This window comes from Aspergillus bombycis (assembly GCF_001792695.1).
Source record: "Aspergillus bombycis strain NRRL26010 chromosome Unknown contig00031, whole genome shotgun sequence".
NCBI classification, from domain to species: Eukaryota; Fungi; Ascomycota; class Eurotiomycetes; order Eurotiales; family Aspergillaceae; genus Aspergillus; species Aspergillus bombycis.
This window is the reverse complement of record NW_019170033.1, coordinates 282,588-300,523: the sequence shown is the minus strand read 5'-3', so window position 1 is coordinate 300,523 and position 17,936 is coordinate 282,588. Positions and strand designations below refer to the sequence as shown.

General features: G+C 50.8%; 7 protein-coding genes across 7 annotated transcripts; 4 read left to right on the top strand and 3 right to left on the bottom strand.

Annotated features, from left to right (window-relative positions):
• Nucleotides 1-304: 304 nt before the first annotated feature.
• On the top strand, nt 305-1,725 carry ABOM_004607 (putative MFS pantothenate transporter; the record flags this gene model as incomplete). The annotated part of the gene is made up of 2 exons (XM_022531736.1): nt 305-856; nt 910-1,725. 2 exons carry the CDS (start codon nt 305-307, stop codon nt 1,723-1,725), a joined length of 1,368 nt encoding a protein of 455 aa, XP_022390267.1.
• A 102-nt stretch (nt 1,726-1,827) lies between these two features.
• On the bottom strand, nt 1,828-3,826 carry ABOM_004606 (amidase; the record flags this gene model as incomplete). The annotated part of the gene is made up of 4 exons (XM_022531735.1): nt 1,828-2,912; nt 2,962-3,566; nt 3,634-3,711; nt 3,774-3,826. The coding sequence occupies 4 exons, from the start codon at nt 3,824-3,826 to the stop codon at nt 1,828-1,830; spliced, it is 1,821 nt and encodes a 606-aa protein (XP_022390268.1).
• A 1,721-nt stretch (nt 3,827-5,547) lies between these two features.
• ABOM_004605 (uncharacterized protein) lies at nt 5,548-6,599 on the top strand (the record flags this gene model as incomplete). The annotated part of the gene is made up of 2 exons (XM_022531734.1): nt 5,548-5,721; nt 5,781-6,599. 2 exons carry the CDS (start codon nt 5,548-5,550, stop codon nt 6,597-6,599), a joined length of 993 nt encoding a protein of 330 aa, XP_022390265.1.
• Nucleotides 6,600-7,877: 1,278 nt separating this feature from the next.
• On the bottom strand, nt 7,878-9,080 carry ABOM_004604 (DUF453 domain protein; the record flags this gene model as incomplete). Its single annotated transcript, XM_022531733.1, has 1 exon — nt 7,878-9,080. The coding sequence occupies one exon, from the start codon at nt 9,078-9,080 to the stop codon at nt 7,878-7,880; it is 1,203 nt and encodes a 400-aa protein (XP_022390266.1).
• Nucleotides 9,081-9,774: 694 nt separating this feature from the next.
• ABOM_004603 (NAD(P)/FAD-dependent oxidoreductase) lies at nt 9,775-11,264 on the top strand (the record flags this gene model as incomplete). The annotated part of the gene is made up of 2 exons (XM_022531732.1): nt 9,775-10,329; nt 10,389-11,264. 2 exons carry the CDS (start codon nt 9,775-9,777, stop codon nt 11,262-11,264), a joined length of 1,431 nt encoding a protein of 476 aa, XP_022390271.1.
• A 209-nt stretch (nt 11,265-11,473) lies between these two features.
• ABOM_004602 (mediator of RNA polymerase II transcription subunit 17) lies at nt 11,474-13,483 on the bottom strand (the record flags this gene model as incomplete). The annotated part of the gene is made up of 3 exons (XM_022531731.1): nt 11,474-12,729; nt 12,778-13,163; nt 13,212-13,483. The coding sequence occupies 3 exons, from the start codon at nt 13,481-13,483 to the stop codon at nt 11,474-11,476; spliced, it is 1,914 nt and encodes a 637-aa protein (XP_022390272.1).
• Nucleotides 13,484-15,024: 1,541 nt separating this feature from the next.
• On the top strand, nt 15,025-17,495 carry ABOM_004601 (ATP-dependent 6-phosphofructokinase; the record flags this gene model as incomplete). Its single annotated transcript, XM_022531730.1, has 4 exons — nt 15,025-15,378; nt 15,441-15,764; nt 15,826-16,287; nt 16,341-17,495. 4 exons carry the CDS (start codon nt 15,025-15,027, stop codon nt 17,493-17,495), a joined length of 2,295 nt encoding a protein of 764 aa, XP_022390269.1.
• Between the last annotated feature and the right edge of the window lie 441 nt (nt 17,496-17,936).

Below are 17,936 nucleotides of genomic sequence, written 5' to 3'. Positions count from 1 at the left end.
GTTGCATCGCCCATTGTCACCTTTTCCAGACCCATTCGAGTCTATCGAACCTAAAATTTTTATCAGCCTGAACGTTCCAGGGCTTGTCATAACTCGTGACACTCCATGTGTCCCGCGTGACATGCAGCCTGAGGCATCTGCCAACTTCCATCAGAAGCGGTCTAGCGCCTTCGTCCGTTCACCAATCAACTTCGATATCAAAAAAATACTTGCTTGCAATTGACCTCGTTTCCAAAGGAATGAGATAGCGATCAGACCCTGCATAACCGCGGGGTGATCCTTCTCATTACTACCCCGATCGAGTATGTGGGGAATCAAAGACCCGGAAAAGAAGCTAGTGGTGAAGATTGACTTCTTCATTCTATCATTCTGCTGCGTGACGTATTTCTTCAACTACTTAGATCGCTCCAACCTATCCAACGCCTATGTCTCGGGTATGAAGGAGGAGTTGGCCTTTCATGGCAATCAGCTCAATGTGATCAACACAGTCTTTACGGTGGGATACATCATAGGCCAGGTCCCATCCAATTTGGCCTTAACGTACTTCCGTCCGCGGATCTTCTTCCCCGCCATGGTCCTGTTCTGGGGTGCCTTGACTATGGTGACCGCAGCTGTACATAGTCCCCAGGGCATTATGGCCATTCGATTCTTCCTTGGACTTGCCGAGGCTAGCACCTTCTCGGGAACTCACTATATCCTCGGTTCATGGTATACTGAGCGGGAACTGGGCAAACGCAGCGGCATATTTACAGCCTCGGGGCTCGCGGGAACCATGTTCGGCGGCTTCATTCAAACCGGCATTCATTCTTCGTTGGATGGTGTCAGAGGCCTGTCAGGATGGCGATGGCTCTTCATCGTAAGTAGCTTGGCCTGCACCCTCTGACAAGAAAAGATATTAACACAAACCAGATCGATGGCTTGATCACCTTACCCATAGCCATCTACGGCCTACTATTATTCCCCGACACCCCAACCACCACAACAGCTCCCTACCTAACCGCAGCAGAAAAGGAGCTAGCGGTGTCACGTCTCCCGACAGTCAATGCTAATCGTGCACCCGTAAACCGGGCCTTTATCAAACAACTCTTCACCACGTGGTACTGGTGGGGATTCGTCATCCTATGGGTCATTGCCGGAGAGACGGAATCCTTCTCCTCGAACTCGCTGTTAGCACTGTACATGAAAGCCCACCCAACAATCCACTATACCGTGTCCCAGTTAAACAACTATCCGACGGGAGTCCCAGCAGTTGGCATCGTCTCGACCCTCTTCTGGGCCACGCTCACCGACGTCCTGCAAGGAAAGCGATACCTAGTCAGCTACTTCATCGGCATCACTGGCGTTGTTACATCCGTCTTAATTCTGACGCGCTTTGACTCTACCGCAACCGTGTTCGGGGCGTACTATTGGGCCGGAGCTGTGTACGCATGCCAGGCGACGTTCTTCGCCTGGTGTAACGATGCGATGCGATCGCAGGATGCACGACAGCGGTCGGTGGTAATCGCCAGCATGAACATGGGCAATAACGCGGTCAATGCGTGGTGGAGTATAATTTTCTATTCGGCGAATCTAGCACCCCGGTTCACGCGGGGAATGTGGGCAATGATCGGGTGCTCGATTGCGTTGGTCATCTGGACGACGGGGATCGTGTGGAGGACAGCTAAGGAAGAGAGACAAGGATATCGAGTAGAAGAGCCTGAAAGGGCGGTCACCAAGGACGATTGAAACGCAGATGGTTCATTGTACACTATCGTTCGTGATGCGAACATATACCTACACCGTATCTAATGTCTTTATGGGGGGATCTAAAATCTATCTTTGTCTCTTTCATGCAGTCGCTCGAGCATCACTGCTAGAACCAACCCACTTAGCCCTCTGAATGACATCCTCCCAGATTGGTGGCCTCTCACGCAAGTCCGCCCCGACTTCCTCGGCCTCCAATCCCCACTGCAACAACTGCTCTTCGCTACCCCATTCTCCATTCCCCATGAGCCCGACAGGAACCGTTCCCTCGGTACTGCTTTTCCCCTCCGGGTCCGCATATCCCGCCGGAACGCTAATCGCAGGAATGCCAGTGAAGTTCGCCAGCCACACGTACTCCATGGCCTTCAGCGTGCGGTCGCCATCACTCAGTCCCCATTTCAACTCCGACTTCGATACAACCGGCCAGCCCGCACATGCAGTCGTAGGGGTCACGATGATCATACCAGGAAATTCTTCCCAGAGGGCAGCAAGATGCTGCATCAGGAGCCGACGAAGTTTCTGCGCGAGAAGGTAATCAGCAGCGGGAGTAGTACGGCCGAGAGACAGGAGAATGCGATTCGGAGCGGTGATGTTGGTGGTATCGGGGAGCAGAGCAGCAGCATCAGTCAGGATGGTCATGGCGTGGGCTGTCTGGCCTTCGACGAGGAAGGGGATGTCGATCGGAACCAGGGCGTAATCTTTCTCGGTGACAAGCTTGTCCAGGAGGGAACGGCAGAGACGTTGGACGTCCGGAGTCGACCGGGAAAACCATACTTCTGGAATACCGAGGAGCTTCTTTCTTGTGGTTGACGGGGACAGTGAGAGGGGGCCTGGGGCTGGGAATGGTGTATCTGGACCTGGTGTGGCGAAAATATGATACGCTTCGGCGAGAGAGCGAATGTCTGCAGCAAGAGGTCCAATCACGCTGGTGGTACTGGCATAGTTGACGCCCGGATAATGCGAAAGTCGGTTATGGGTAGGCTTTAATCCCACCACAGAGCAGAACGACGATGGGATCCGGACACTTCCTCCACCATCTGTGCCTAGCGCGATGGGTACTAAGCCTGCGCTCACGGCGTATGCACATCCGGAGGAGCTTCCGCCGGTGTAGTAGTCCGGGTGGTATGGGTTTGGCGGAGTGCCGTAGTGAATGTTATTTCCAGTGGTATCTGACTTTTTGTGTTAGTATACCACGACAATGCAGTAAGGAATGCGTACCAAGTCCAAACTCATGCATCGAGACCTTCCCCACTACAATTGCTCCAGCTTTCTGCAGCTGTCGAATACACCAGTTGGTGATGGACGGATCGTCCGAGTTTGGCTCAAGGGTGTAATCATTCAGGGAGCCAATGTTAGTGCGGTACCCATCGAGATCGAACTCATCTTTCACCGCGGCAGGAACACCGTCGAACAAGCCGAGCGGTCGCCCTTCTTGGTAACGACGGGTAGACTCTTCAGCTGCAGCAAGAACCAAATCGACCCGGCTGTCAATAAACGCAATAGAATGTTTACCGGGGGTGGACAAATCGCGTCGGATCAACGGGAGGAGTCCCTTGACGACCGCAGTAGGCGTCAACTCTCCCGATTTGTAAAGCGCATGGTAATCCGCGACCGAGTAGTATTTCGTAGGATAATTGACTGCCGGTGCCGATACCGCGTGCACGACAGAATCGTCGGTCTTTTCTCCCGTATTGCCTTTCAGAGGGACAACAGTTGGGTCATAACGAGGCTCGGTGTAATCCAGGTGGGACCGGATCGTCCGGAGTGACCCAAAACCCGCGTTCGACCAGATTACTTGCGGCAGGAACCACAGCCAGTCCAGCCTATTTGAGAATTAGTTTATATGCTACGGTACATACGCAGACACTGCCTGTATGTGGAGTAACATACAGCCATGCGCCAATGCTTAAGATGACGCCGCGAAGTGCCGGGTTAGGCTTCCGGTCATAAGTGTGCGGCAGCTGAGGCCTGTGGATGCATATTGTTAATATCCCACTTCATTGCCAAGAGAAGGTCGGAATCGCGCTCACCCCTTTCTGGGCTCCGGATAATCTTTAAACTGGTGATGTTTGGGGCCAGCCATGATAATGTGTCGAATGTTTGACCGCGCAAGGAGGCAATGAACGACAGGAAAACAGTCGGCGTAGGCGACATTCCTCGGATGATCCTCACCGGTGGGCCTGGTATGTCGAAATACCGTAATTTACCCCCCTTTTGCCGCATAATTGGTGGAAATTAACATGGTGATTACCGAACGTAAGCATTGCATTGAACAACAAAGACAGGAAGGGCACGTAAAGATGTACCCTAACTGGCTGCTGTATAGGAAACCATGAAGAAATGCATCTACTCTACTTCTGTTTTAATAGAAATACCGCCCAATATATTTATCAATCCTAATTCATTGTATCAAGCCATCTCCCAAATTTCATTTTCACATTGGAAATTCTTCATCCAGAGTTCCATGAATAGGGGTTGGTGACCGGAGATGAACACAGGCGTTGGGAATATCTAATAAAGCTTAGAACTCAGCTGATATAGCCAGGTAAGTTACTAGAGTATGACATTTCTGAGGCAGAGAAGAAAGGGCCGTGGACAAGAGATCCGCTTTCAAGATGGTTGTAACGCCTCGTTGGATCTCTTGTTCACCGATATACCTTGGGGCAGCGAGGCGGGTTAGAGCTTGTTCAGATATCTCAGGTATTTTCTCAACTTGATTCTACATCCCCAGGAAATTGAGTGGCTTTACACTTTGTATGGTAGTTGTCGCTTGGGGCAGATATACTCCACAGTGAGCTCCCAATAATCAATATCCATTTTTTCCAATTCGAGGCTTTGGGAATAGTGATGTAATTTCCACCTCGGCGAGTCTTTTCACCCTAGTCCAGAGATAATTGGCGTAGATATACCAGCCAGGCTCGAGGGAATTGTTGAGAGTTTTTCGGCTGAACAGACGGATCTACCGAGCTGACTCTGAAGATGTTTACGGTGAAGAGAGTACCAATACAGAGCTTACAATGGCCAATTTCCCATAATTCACTGAATTTATGCAGACCTCTCAGTATGTCACAGACTTAACTACGTTTTTTCCTCTCCAATATTGCAGCACATCGTACAAACATGTGGTGCGGCAGCTCCAGCCAAGCCACATTTCTTTGCTTATAAACTATTTCGCATATAAAAGTAGTAGTTTGTGTTAGTAATGTATCGAATACTAAGAAGATCTCGAGAGCAGTTAGAGCTATGTAGCTAGTTGTAAGCCCAAGGGAGGAAAGAAGACAAAGACGCAGCAACAACTCATCTCGGAAATACGCCATGCTCATGTTGCTGATTCATGCATGTAGATTTCAAGTTCGACAAAGGACCAGATCGACGAATGAAACTTTTTAATGAGCTACAAAACCGGTGAAAAAGTTGTGTTTTTGTCTGTACAATCTCGAAGCCTTACAGATTAAAGCCATATAATCCAATTTCAGTCACAGCGGAGAAGAGCGAGATTCCTAGAGCAGGTAAAGTTCCTATATTTGAATTCTGACTGGCACTTTCAATCACAATACTTCTGTTCTGCCCAGAGGAGAGGGTCCGTTTATGGCTGTATCCTATAACTCAATCAATTACTGTACTACCACCATGTGCGACACTTTATGTAGAGCCGGTAGTATCCAAATAGCCACTGCTAGATGTGTGAGACCTGTGTTAATACATCATCGGTCAACACCGGAAGGTTGTGTATATATTGGAGTTCCATCTCCTCGTAGCAATCAACAGTACTAAATCACCGCATTCCAGTGCTACGACTCCAAGATGCAGACTCCCAAAGTTAAAAAGATGGAGCCACGGGTTGCAAAATACTGGGTCGAAAAGCGCGATTACTCCTCAGACTCTTACATAGCCGACGCGCTTACAAGTAGGGGTATCCCCAACTATGTATCCCACGCAACCATATTGAGCTGTCACTACCTTGCGCCATTGTCTCAGGTGAGCAAGCCAGGCATCTATACCACGTACTACTTGTATCAGATACTAATATTGAACAGAACTCGGAGGTCGTGGTCCGTGACAAAGACCTTAAAAACGCATTTACCGCCCTTCGACACGATAGGTTCTTAGATTGCAGGACTAAAAGAGCTTGTGAAGAGGAGTTATCCAAGGGAAGCAGACCTAAGCCTGACGTGCACCTGCACTACAGAGGGGGTAAAGGTCGCGTCGACCTTTACAAGCACTCGACACATTTCAAAGGCGAACCTGAACCAGCTCTTAGAAAACCAGACCCTGGCGATAGAAACTACATGCTGTTGTCAGACACGAAGGTGCCTTTCTTGGGGGAGAAGCCAAGGTTTCAATTCGCACCCCTCGTTGAAACGCTGCCACAATTCAAGGATTCTCTAGGTCCATTGTGTGGTCGTCGAGTTAGTTTCTATGCGGTACAAGCTCCATTGCTCGTTCGAGCGATCGAGTCCTGGTGCTTCCAGTTTTACGAGGCTGTCAAGTCCATTTATGACCTTGGTAAATCTATCGATCGCGCCAAAGATAGTGGGGTCAGAAGCAGCCTTGAATCGAAGCGTGATGCCTCTGTCAATGACGCGTGGCTGTGGTTTGTTTACCTAAATGCCATCGTCTGGTTGTACCGTCACAATCAGGATGACCCCAAACGGGGACATGGCTTATCCTGGAACCAAATAATGAGGGGCGTCGATCAGAATCTGGTACCTTGGCTAGACGATTGGAAGTATAAGTACCTGGTTACCGACAACAGAGACAAGGAAGCCAACAGGGTCAAGTTCGACAAGTGCATTGAGGATGTGAAGAGAACTTTGGAGAAAAAAACACAAATAAGGGCAAGATCCCTCGTCTGATTGACGTTGATGTGGGATGTTGAAGCAGAGGTGAGTGCACTAATTTCATGGCAAAGGGGTTGTTGGTCTTGGTTTCACCATTCAACATGCCATTATGAGAACATAATGTTTAATTTTACCTTAACATGACTTTTTCATGTTTTGTCATTGTGCTGCTGAAGTACTAAAAGTACTTGTATAGATTATTTTACCTAGGATACTTTGACTTATAGAGTCTTGCTAATAGAATATACACATGTGAACAGCTATAATGAGCTGTAAATATAATATAAATCTTTCAATAGATGGCACGGTTGAGGTATGCGCTATTCAAAGGTGCTAGGCTAGTAGGCTGCTGCTGCACTCCGGGCAGCTAGCTGCAGAAACGATACTCAACATGGGATCTATTCGTCAGTCTCATTATCTATAACACTTACTGGATTTAGAAAACAGAATATCATCGAGAAGACCTGGCTAATAAATCAGAAAGAAAGGCTCTTTTTAAACTATTCACGAGCTAATAAACTAATCCAAGGACTAGAGAGCAAGGTGCAGATATAGAGCGACAGTATGGGAAGAAGAGTAGTGGTGCAAAACACACAGAAGCTGGGAATTATGGTATCAATGCAGCCATACACGAGATGGGCGGCACGCAAGAGGTATGTGCAAGAGGAGGTTTCCAGGAAACTGAATCAGAGGAAACACCCTTCCAACAAGAGCTCTGATAGTCTGAACAAGGGGAATGCTTAACTTCGAATAACGGGAACATGGGTGATGTTCTTTCTCTTGGATGCGGTTTCAGTCAGCTTTTCCGATGCAGAACATGCAACCGATCTCTTTGTTATATTCAGTCCCATTCCTATTATCATCATGTTTTGACGGCCAGATGTGGTGAGCCTCAAAGGCGCAACAGGGGAAATAGCACGCCGCATGCTGTTCTCACCCTGACCTTTACAGGCAACATGTCGTGCTACACTTTGTTCATCTCTATGTCCATTTCCATTTGCAGACTGCAGGACGTTGGTTCGCTTTGTTATCTCCTTGCTTTTATGCGTTGGCTGTCTGTGTGGCTTTTTCTTTATGGTCATTTAGCTAGGCTGTTGTGAAACGGAAGTTTGAACTTGAATTGATCTATAGTTTCCATTCAGCATCATAACTAGAGATGAACCAGTAGCCCTTAGCTTGATGAAGGCCTCCAATGCTGCACCTTCAAGACATCGCTCCTTTACTAACAATCTAATATAACCAGAACCATTGCTGCCACACGCATAATAATGTACAGAACACTCCCAGAAAGCCCTAACCCTTCCAAAACACCCTCCCCTCCATCAGCCTCCTCGCCGTCCTAAACACCGTCGCATGGCTCAAACTCCCATCCGATCCAAACTCAGCCCCAACAACCAACTTCCCACTAGCATGACCCAGCGTAATCCCTGCCGGATCAACCGCCTTCCCACTCGTCACCCCGGCCACAACACTCCCCGACACCTGAGCAGCAGCCGCCAGCGCCAAAGCAACGGTAATGGGGACCGCCTTATGCGGCTGGCCCACCGACAGCGCCCGAACCAGCAAATCCACATCCGCCGCCGTCTGTCCCTGCTCTGACGCCCGCGTATTCGACGCCGGCGAAGCAACAAGCCCAATCTTCGGTACACTGCCGGGCACGGACTCAGTCGTCTCAGCAAGACCCATGGCAACACCAGCCTGTCTGCGGATGGCATCCAATCGACCCAAAAGCGTCGGATGAGCATCAATTTCCTCGGGCGTGATATTCCCCTCCACTCCTAGCTCGGACGCAAGAACAAAGCAACACGGGTTACTGACGTCGATACAAGTCGTGCGTACGCCGTCAAACTCATCCACCACCTTGCCCGTGGGAAATAACTTCCCCGTCTTCGACCCGGCGGGATCCAGGAAATCCAACTGAATCTTCGCTGCGGTCCCAGCAACACCATCGATGGCGAAATCGCCCGAGGCTGCGGCTTCACCTTCTACTACGGGGAACCGAGATCGGATGACCTTACCCGTGTTGGTGTTCAGGATGCGCAGTTCGACGTCCTCATGTCCATCGGTGTTAACAGGGAATAGACCTGAATCAACGGCAAAGGGTCCAATTGCGCTAATCATGTTTCCACAGTTACTGGAGTAGTCGACGTGCGTGTTCTTGACGCCCAGAGAGACAAATGTGTAGTCGATGTCGACGTCCGGGGTCGTGGATTTGCCAACGATGCATATCTTGGATAGGCTTGATATGCCGCCGCCGAGCCCGTCAAGCTGTCGGCCATTGGAGTCCGGACTGCCGATTACGCGGCGGAAGATCTCATCCCATGCTGAGCGATCAGCGGGGAGGTCTTCTGTTTTGAAGATTACGGCTCGGGAGGTTCCGCCGCGATAGTAGGCCGCTGGGAGACTCTTTTGGGGCTTGGTGCGGGTTGAGAGGTGTGCTCTGCTAGATAGAAGAGATTGGGTGAGGGGTTTGAAGGGTGTGCGTCGGAGCAGCATTGCGTATGTTGATTTTCTTTTTGTGGTCTTGTCTATGGTTCTGGGTATGTATGATCGGTGACGTTGGCGCGGCCATGTTTAACCTCGGATATTTGAGCGGACCAATCATTGTCCACCAACTGCATTATGAACTTAAGGTTGATTCTGTAACTAGTATCAATTACCTTCGAATTTCTAGCTTTTATGGTAGTTTCTAGTGTTGATAGTGCTCTCGAAGTATTTTCATGAAACCACAAACTTATAGCCTGGCCAAAGTGCCTAAGAGTAGCATCCAATCTTCCTCATCCTAGCTACTAGTACGAGTAGCTAATTGCGCTAGAGAAGCGACGACATATACGCACCGTCCTCCAGAACCACGATAGAAGCAGGAGAATCATAACCCTTCCATGTCCGCCTTCCAGGGTTAAACAGAGACACGTGCCCTACAAGGTATCCAAATCGGGGCATGGAAGAAATACCCTAGAAGAAAAGCAGCGTAGATCATAAAGCCAGTCCATCTCTCTATTTACCAACAATCCAAAACCCGATATCCCGATATCATATCATATCAATTCCCCGCATACAAATTATCCTATCATTAATGTCAACCCCACACTCCCCTCTCAAGATAAACCCCCCCAAACCACAACCTCATCCCCAACACAACCCATACCCCGAACACAACAACAACGAGCCCTGCAACCGAGCCCCAAAAATGCAAACTCCAGACCTCAAGGCCCTCCTCACCCAAGACCCAGGCCTCCCGAAACCCAACCCAACGTCTTCATACTGGCAATCCCCACCACACCCCCTCAGCAATACGCAATCCTCTTCCCTGCCGGGAAAAACCGATGTCGCGATCATTGGCTCCGGGATAACAGGGCTCTCGGTACTGATTACTCTGTTGGATGAGCATCCGGATCTTACTGTCACGGTCCTGGAGGCTAGGTCGCTATGCTCGGGTGCAACGGGCCGGAATGGGGGTCAATTGGCTGCAAATGCCGGGGAGGAGTATTTGCATTTGGCAGAGGAGTTTGGAAGAGAGGGTGCGGGGGAGATTGTGCAGTTTACGTTTGAGAATTTACGGAGGATGAGGGAGTTGGTAAGAAGGTTTGCAGTAGAGGAGAGTCAGGTGCAGGAGGTGGTGAAGGCGAGGGTCTTTCTGGAAGAGCGTGGGTTTGAACGCTTTCAAAGGAGCGTGAACGCTCTGGAGAGGGATTTGCCGGATTTTAGAGGGGTTTATACGGTTCTTGATAGGGAGGTGTTGAAGGTATGTAGTTTGATTGGATTGAGTGTCGGTATGGCTTTCATGGTGTCTAACATGTGTAGAGGGAGTATCATCTGGACGGCGCTGGGGGTGCTCTGCTGCCTGCTGGGACCATCTGGCCTTACCGGCTGGTGACTGAGGTTTTTGCCTGTCTCTTGAAGAGATACGGGCATAGGTTGAATATTGAAACGCAAACCCCCGTTACTTCTATCGTTTCCGATGCGACGAACCCTTCCCACCCGTATATCCTGCATACACCCCGAGGAACTCTACGCGCAACACAGATCGCGCACTGTACCAATGGTCATGCAGGACATTTGCTCCCAGGACTCCGTGGCCAAATCTATCCCTTCAAGGGAACGATGACGGTGCAAGATGCAGGCAGTATCATGCTCAACCGCGGTGGCGATCTCTCGTGGGGTTTCCATTATCCCGTTATCTATGACAAAGAGTCCAGGAGGTATGCTGCTGGTTTGTACTATCTCATGCAGAACACGAAAACAGGGTGTTTCTTTTTCGGTGGAGAGGACACACGAATTGAGCATTGTTTATCATCGGACGACAGTCAGGTGGAGGAAGGCTCCATCAGGCATTTACAAGAGAAGCTGCCACACTTCCTTGGCTACGACGGAGCGGAACAGTGGAGGTTAGCGAGCGGGTGGAGTGGAATAATGGGCTTCTCCGCAGACGGGCTGCCCGTTGTCGGACGTGCGGAAACCTCAATGACAGGACGACAGGGCGAAGGTGAATACGTCGCTGCTGCATTTAACGGATATGGCATGGCCAACTGCTTGCTGGCTGGAGAAGCGTTGGCAAAAATAATGATCGGAAAAGATGTGAGCGCGTGGTTGCCAAAGGCGTACGGGATTCATGAGACACGGCTGAAAGAGCCACTGACGCTGGACCATGCAATCGAATCTTTCGAGTTGGGTGCTTGATGCTACTATCTATGATAGCGGCGTTCCAAGTCACTAAATGCATAACATCTTGGATTGGGGTTTTTGAAGCTGATCTGTGTATATTAGTGTGCCAGCCTATTTTCTGTGCTGAGTTCATGCGATGGATAGAAGTTTGAATTTCCCCTTTTTTTAAGGGGGGTTTCCCGATTGCTTTGTTCTCTCCCACTTCGATCAAATGGTAGTTTCCATTACTCCTTGGATACTTCAGTGATAAAGCCCATCAGGCTAGGCTGGCCGGGAGTGCCATCGGACTTCCATGTCTGCGAGCGCATGGCCGGCGTTTTGTCCGCAGCCGGTTTGCCAAACCCATCAATGCCCCGCAGGGAGTATGTTCGCACGGTTAGCTCATGCCGCGATAAGCTCACTTTCATTTTCTTGTACTGGCCGGCGCTGGAGAGGGCGAGTAACTCGCCATTATGTGGATACGCTGCTTGCCAAGTCAACAGGCGGCCTGTCTCTTGCTTGACGCCATTTGCGGATAAGCCCTTGGCGTGAGTGATGGCCGTAAGGATGTCCAGCAGCACAAAATGCGTGAGTACAGAGGCTACCTCATCCTGCAAGCCGATGCGGTTCGGAGGGCGGACATCAGGATATTGAGGCATGTTGACTGAAATTTCGTAGTGAGTGCCGAGCGGTGGTGTTGTGACGTTGGTGCGAACCTTGACCCGGAATGAGCTTTGAGGGGTGACGAGTTGCGCAGAAAAGGTCGACTCGTAGGGCAACAAGAGGTCTTGGACCAGAGCCTCTACCTTTGGAAGCCCATTGACGGTACGCTGGAAACTGAGAGACGAGAAGGGAGTCGCTGTAAAATCACACGGGATCCCAGCAGACTTCAAAATTTGGTTTATATCGTTCAACAACGACTCCAACCATCGCACATGTGAGCTATGCTGCAAATATGCCATTACTGGCCGGAGGAGCTGGTATTCCGGGGTTTGGCGGCGCTTGGGGGTTAATGGAATTGGAAGCTGTGTCCTTCGGCGTAGATTTTGGCGATGGGCGTAGGCGAGCAGGATACGGATTGCATGGCCAAGGGCGTCTGCCACCACGGTATGCTCATCAGACACTGCTTCATCCCCGGGCGACATCTGATCGTCATCGATAAGATCCAGCAAGACCTCTTGCTCCTCCGACACTGGGAACTGAACTAGGTTCTGGCGCGTCGTGACCCCCTGGCTACCCAGTACTCTTGCCTCACGTACCAGCTCATGAAACAGTTCCTCTTCGTATACGGTATCACGCGCCTGCAGGATACGACTCTCAACTGACTCGGTGTTATCCAAAGCCAGTCGGTGTTTCGAGCACCCTGTGATTTGGCCACGACTCCTCACACGCACGCGCACGGTCCGCGCCTTGAGTGGAATTAAACCTTTGTCTAGTATCAAGCTTCCGTCGTTGGTCCGTCGCAGAGCCGCCAAGCCCCGGTCACGGAAGATTGGTGTAGCTACGGCTGTCAGGGTACAAACCATACAGAAACGTGGATCTATCTCACCTTCTAAAAAGCCATATTGTACCCCAAGGGCCTGTCTTTCCCGGGGTAGCCTAGACACCTTCCATCCCTTTTCCTTCACCGCCAGCACTTCATTCCAATACTTGGTCTCCGAGGCGACTTCGCTTTCGAGTCTGGTCGCGGAGTCAAGTAATTTGCTCGCCGCTGCGTTAAAGTTTTGCAGCCTCCACCCACGCGAAACGTTCTTGGTGTCTCTAGCCGCTGACTCGGGCTTCGGCGGGGGATTGACAATTTCCGAATTTAGCGATCCGAGGGGCGCAACTTGTTTCAGGTATGCGGACATGGACATTTCGGCTTGCCGAGGAGTATGCTTTGAAAGCAAAAGGGAGACAAAGTCGAGGGCGAACATGGCTTCCATGTGGGCCTGGCTGCAGGCGATTAGCGCACGAGATATCCTCCGTATGGGTGAAGCTTACTGGGCGAATTGGGCAATGGCCGCCCGACGCTTATACAGCTGATCTAGACGCTCCGTCGTATCCTCATCGGCAGATGCGTTGTCGTTTTCCTCTTCGTCGGACCATGGATCTTTGTTTTTGTCGGCTTCGATCTTGGCCCGGAGGCTGTCCTCAGTGACATCGCGAAAGGAACCATACTGGGCATTAATCTGAGCAATCTCCACGGGAAGCGGATCTGGACGTTCGCGCTTCTCAGTCAGGGGACGAAGAGGGAGGTTGAACGAATCGGACATGACGCCGGTTGTCACCCTGCTGCGGCAGAACTTGGATCAGAAAGACGGAGGTACTGAAGATTGACTTTGGAGAGCTGGTGTTGATTAGATTGCCGGCAACGCGGTGAGTCGGCACGTGATCCGGTTTGGTCGATGTAGTCACGTTATTGTGTAGCCCTTGAAACAGCAATTTTCGTGACAGTATACATGATTTTTACAATAGAGACAATCGTGCTTACCGGACAGTTAAGCTAACATTATCAAATTGTCTGTCATCCGGTTGGGGTGGAAGTAAGCTGCTACCTCTTTCCCTTACTGGACGGGAATATATATATATCTACGAGTAGTTATTGTTGCATATAATTCGACAGCATGCATGAATTGTACAATTAGACCTGGTGAGCAACTAGTATATCATAGAGCACTCTCAATAATCATACTTGCTTTAGAATATTTGCTTCACCTAATTTACCAGCGTATACCACCTTTTTTTTTTCTTCCCAGGTGGCATAATCGCATGTTTGTTATTTACTTTACAAAAGTGGCCCAAAGAGGCATAGTGATAAAGTGGAGCCCTTGACCGGTAGACAAAACAGCTTCTGAACTATGGAGCCCCCGGGAGAAGAGCTTTAATTCAAACATCATTCTGTATATCGGGTCGTTTAAGGGTCAAGTAATCTACACAAGAGTCGTATATTAGATGGACTCATCTTACGAGAACTGTATGCTATGTCTGTGCCATTGGATTACTGATAACCGTCCCAGTTCAAGAGAGAACAGAGTTGCTTGTTTTTCTCACAATTGGGGAGGTAAGCTCTGTCGAGCCACATGGTAAGACAGGATATCCTGATCCCTGTGGCCTGATATCATAAAACTGGGGCCATTGGAGCCATTCACCGGGTCAAGTTTGAAGTAATTGTAGAGAAAAATTGTACCTATAGCCAACCAGACCGTAGAACGTGAGGAGATGCCTGGATGTTTGATACGCAGTGCTTCGAGGGGTTCCATGCTGACTGTTGGATGGCGTCACTCTCCGCCACGGATCGTAGTCGGCCGCCACACGTGCTGGCCCAAGCCCTGCCCTAGAGGGGCTATCACGTGATAGCTCCGGACGCTTGGCCCGAACAGGCAATGTCAGTGACATCAGTGACGATAGTGTGTTTCTCTGACCTGCAGTTCAGACATTCTCAATCCCTCAGCAACCCGCCGAAACTGCATAAAGTGACGGGAAACACGTGGAGATCAGCAATACAGGAGTACTGTCTGTCAGTTTTTCCTGCAGGGGGATCCCGTAGTCGGAGATACAACACTCGAACTACTACTGAATCGACGATCGAGTTTAGTTTCACTTTCTTATCAACTTCCAGTCAGTGACGTACCATTGCCCACTCCCGCTTTTTCTCACCGGAATTCTTTCCCCCCCCACCGTCACACAAGTTATCTAAACCTCAACTGTTCCACTATCCATTCAGACCCCCTTTGTTTGTCACTCATTAGATCGAATCATTGACCTTCCTTCTTATTGTTCACCTATAGTTCTCTAATAGACCATCATCTGCATGATGGCTCCGACACACGCCCCCGCGGAGCCTGCCAAGCGCCGCCGTATCGGTGTCTTGACCTCTGGCGGTGATGCTCCCGGTATGAACGGCGCCGTCCGTGCTGTTGTTCGGATGGCTATCTACTCTGGGTGTGAAGCCTATGCCGTCTACGAAGGTTATGAGGGTCTGGTCTATGGCGGAGATATGATCCGTCAGGTACACTGGGAAGATGTCCGTGGCTGGCTCTCCCGGGGTGGTACCCTGATCGGTTCAGCTCGTAGCATGGCTTTCCGGGAACGTGCCGGTCGCCTGAAGGCCGCTAAGAACATGGTCGTCCGAGGCATTGATGCCTGGTGGTTTGCGGTGGTGATGGAAGTTTGACTGGTGCCGACCTCTTCCGTTCCGAGTGGCCTGGTTTGCTGGAAGAACTGATCAAGACGGGCGAATTGACTGAGGAGCAGATTGTCCCTTACAAGGTGTTGAACATCGTTGGTCTGGTGGGCTCGATTGATAACGACATGTCCGGCACAGACGCTACCATCGGCTGTTATTCCTCCCTCACCCGCATCTGTGATGCTGTCGATGACGTTTTCGATACTGCTTATTCCCACCAGAGAGGCTTCGTTATTGAAGTTATGGGACGTCACTGTGGCTGGCTGGCGTTGATGTCGGCTATCAGTACTGGTGCCGACTGGCTCTTCATCCCCGAGATGCCACCCCGCGACGGTTGGGAGGATGACATGTGCTCTATCATCACCAAGGTAAGCGATCACGGAACCATGGGATTAGCCGGTGCATCTGCATGCTAACTTTGACCCTAAGAACCGTCAGGAGCGAGGCAAGCGGAGGACGATCGTCATTGTGGCTGAGGGCGCACATGACCGCCAACTCAACAAGATCACCAGCAGCAAGATTAAGGACATTCTGACCAACCGACTTGACCTGGACACTAGGGTGACCGTCCTGGGTCACACTCAACGAGGAGGAGCAGCATGTGCCTATGACCGTTCCCTCTCGACCCTACAGGGCGTGGAAGCCGTTCGCGCCGTTTTAGATATGACTCCCGACTCTCCGTCCCCGGTCATCACCGTCCGCGAGAACAAGTTGCTGCGCACGCCATTGATGGATGCAGTCAAGGCCACGAAGGAAGTCGCCGACCTTATCCATGAGCGCAAGTTCGACGAGGCTATGCACCTGCGTGACTCCGAATTCAAGGAATACCATTTCGCGTACAAGAACACTGCTACCCCCGACCACCCCAAGTTGATACTCCCAGAAAACAAGGTATGTCATGTCCTGCGCCAAGCGTGTGTGCAAGCCAAACTAATGTCTTATAGCGGATGCGCATTGCCATTATTCATGTCGGTGCCCCTGCCGGAGGTATGAACCAGGCCACCCGCGCTGCCGTCGCCTACTGCCAGACTCGTGGACACACGGCCCTTGCCGTTCATAACGGTTTCCCCGGCCTCTGCCGGCACCACGCAGACACCCCCGTTAGCTCTGTGCGCGAGGTTAGTTGGGAGGAGCAGGATACCTGGGTTAACGAAGGTGGTTCAGATATCGGAACCAACCGAAGCCTGCCGTCCGAGGACTTCGAGACCACTGCCAAGTGCTTTGAGAAGTTCAAGTTCGATGGTCTGTTTGTGGTTGGTGGTTTCGAGGCTTTTACCGCTGTTAGCCAATTGCGCCAGGCCCGCGAGAAATATCCGGCCTTCAAGATCCCCATGGTTGTCTTGCCGGCCACCATCTCGAACAACGTTCCCGGTACCGAATACTCCCTCGGTAGCGACACCTGCCTGAACACTTTGATCGAGTTCTGCGACGCTATCCGTCAGTCCGCGTCATCCTCCCGCCGTCGTGTCTTCGTTGTCGAAACCCAGGGTGGTAAGTCCGGTTACATCGCCACGAGCGCTGGTCTCGCGGTGGGTGCCTCGGCCGTCTACATCCCGGAGGAAGGCATCGATATTAAGATGCTGGCGCGCGATATCGATTTCCTGCGCAACAACTTCGCCCACGACAAGGGTGCCAACCGCGCCGGAAAGATCATCCTGCGCAACGAGACCGCTTCCAGCACCTACACCACACAGGTCATCGCCGACATGATCAAGGAAGAAGCCAAGGGCCGCTTCGAGTCGCGTGCGGCAGTCCCCGGCCACTTCCAGCAGGGTGGCAAGCCCTCTCCGATGGACCGAATTCGCGCCCTGCGCATGGCCATCCGATGCATGCAGCACATCGAAGGCTTCTCGGGCAAGTCCGCCGAGGAGATTGCCGCCGACGAGCTTTCTGCGACCGTCATCGGCGTCAAGGGGTCCCAGGTGCTCTTCTCCCCGATGGGCGGCGCCAACGGCCTGGAGGCGACCGAGACCGACTGGGCCCGCCGTCGTCCCAAGGATGAATTCTGGCTCGGCTTGCAGGACACTGTCAACATTTTGGCCGGTCGCGCCAGCTTCGGCGAGGGCAAGTCGAGCTGGTCTTGCTACGAAAACTGTTAAACGTGGGAATAAGAACAAAGGACTTGCACAGTGAAAGGCGTTAATGAGTTGGGTGGTTAGAATCCGTGGCCGGTGGGAAGATTAGTCGTTTTCCCTTTTACATACCTGGCCAGAAAGAACAAAACGAAACTTGAGATGCAGTGATGGCTGCTACGTATGTATCATGACAGACAGGAATTATTGAATGAAAATTATGATCTCCCTTATTCAAATCGCTCTTCATACCTGTACGCATTAATAAACATCGTAGCGGAACCCGTATAGCGTAATTCATGTAATGTATATTCACCATTTCATGCAAACCCCTAGACAAACCCACACTCGCTCAATGAATCTGAAACCAACAAACAGCGACAATAACACCAGTAAGTCGTAATGCTTATGAATCGAAAATCAGAGAAGAATCGAAGAACAAACAAAGTAACATGTAATGAATGAAAG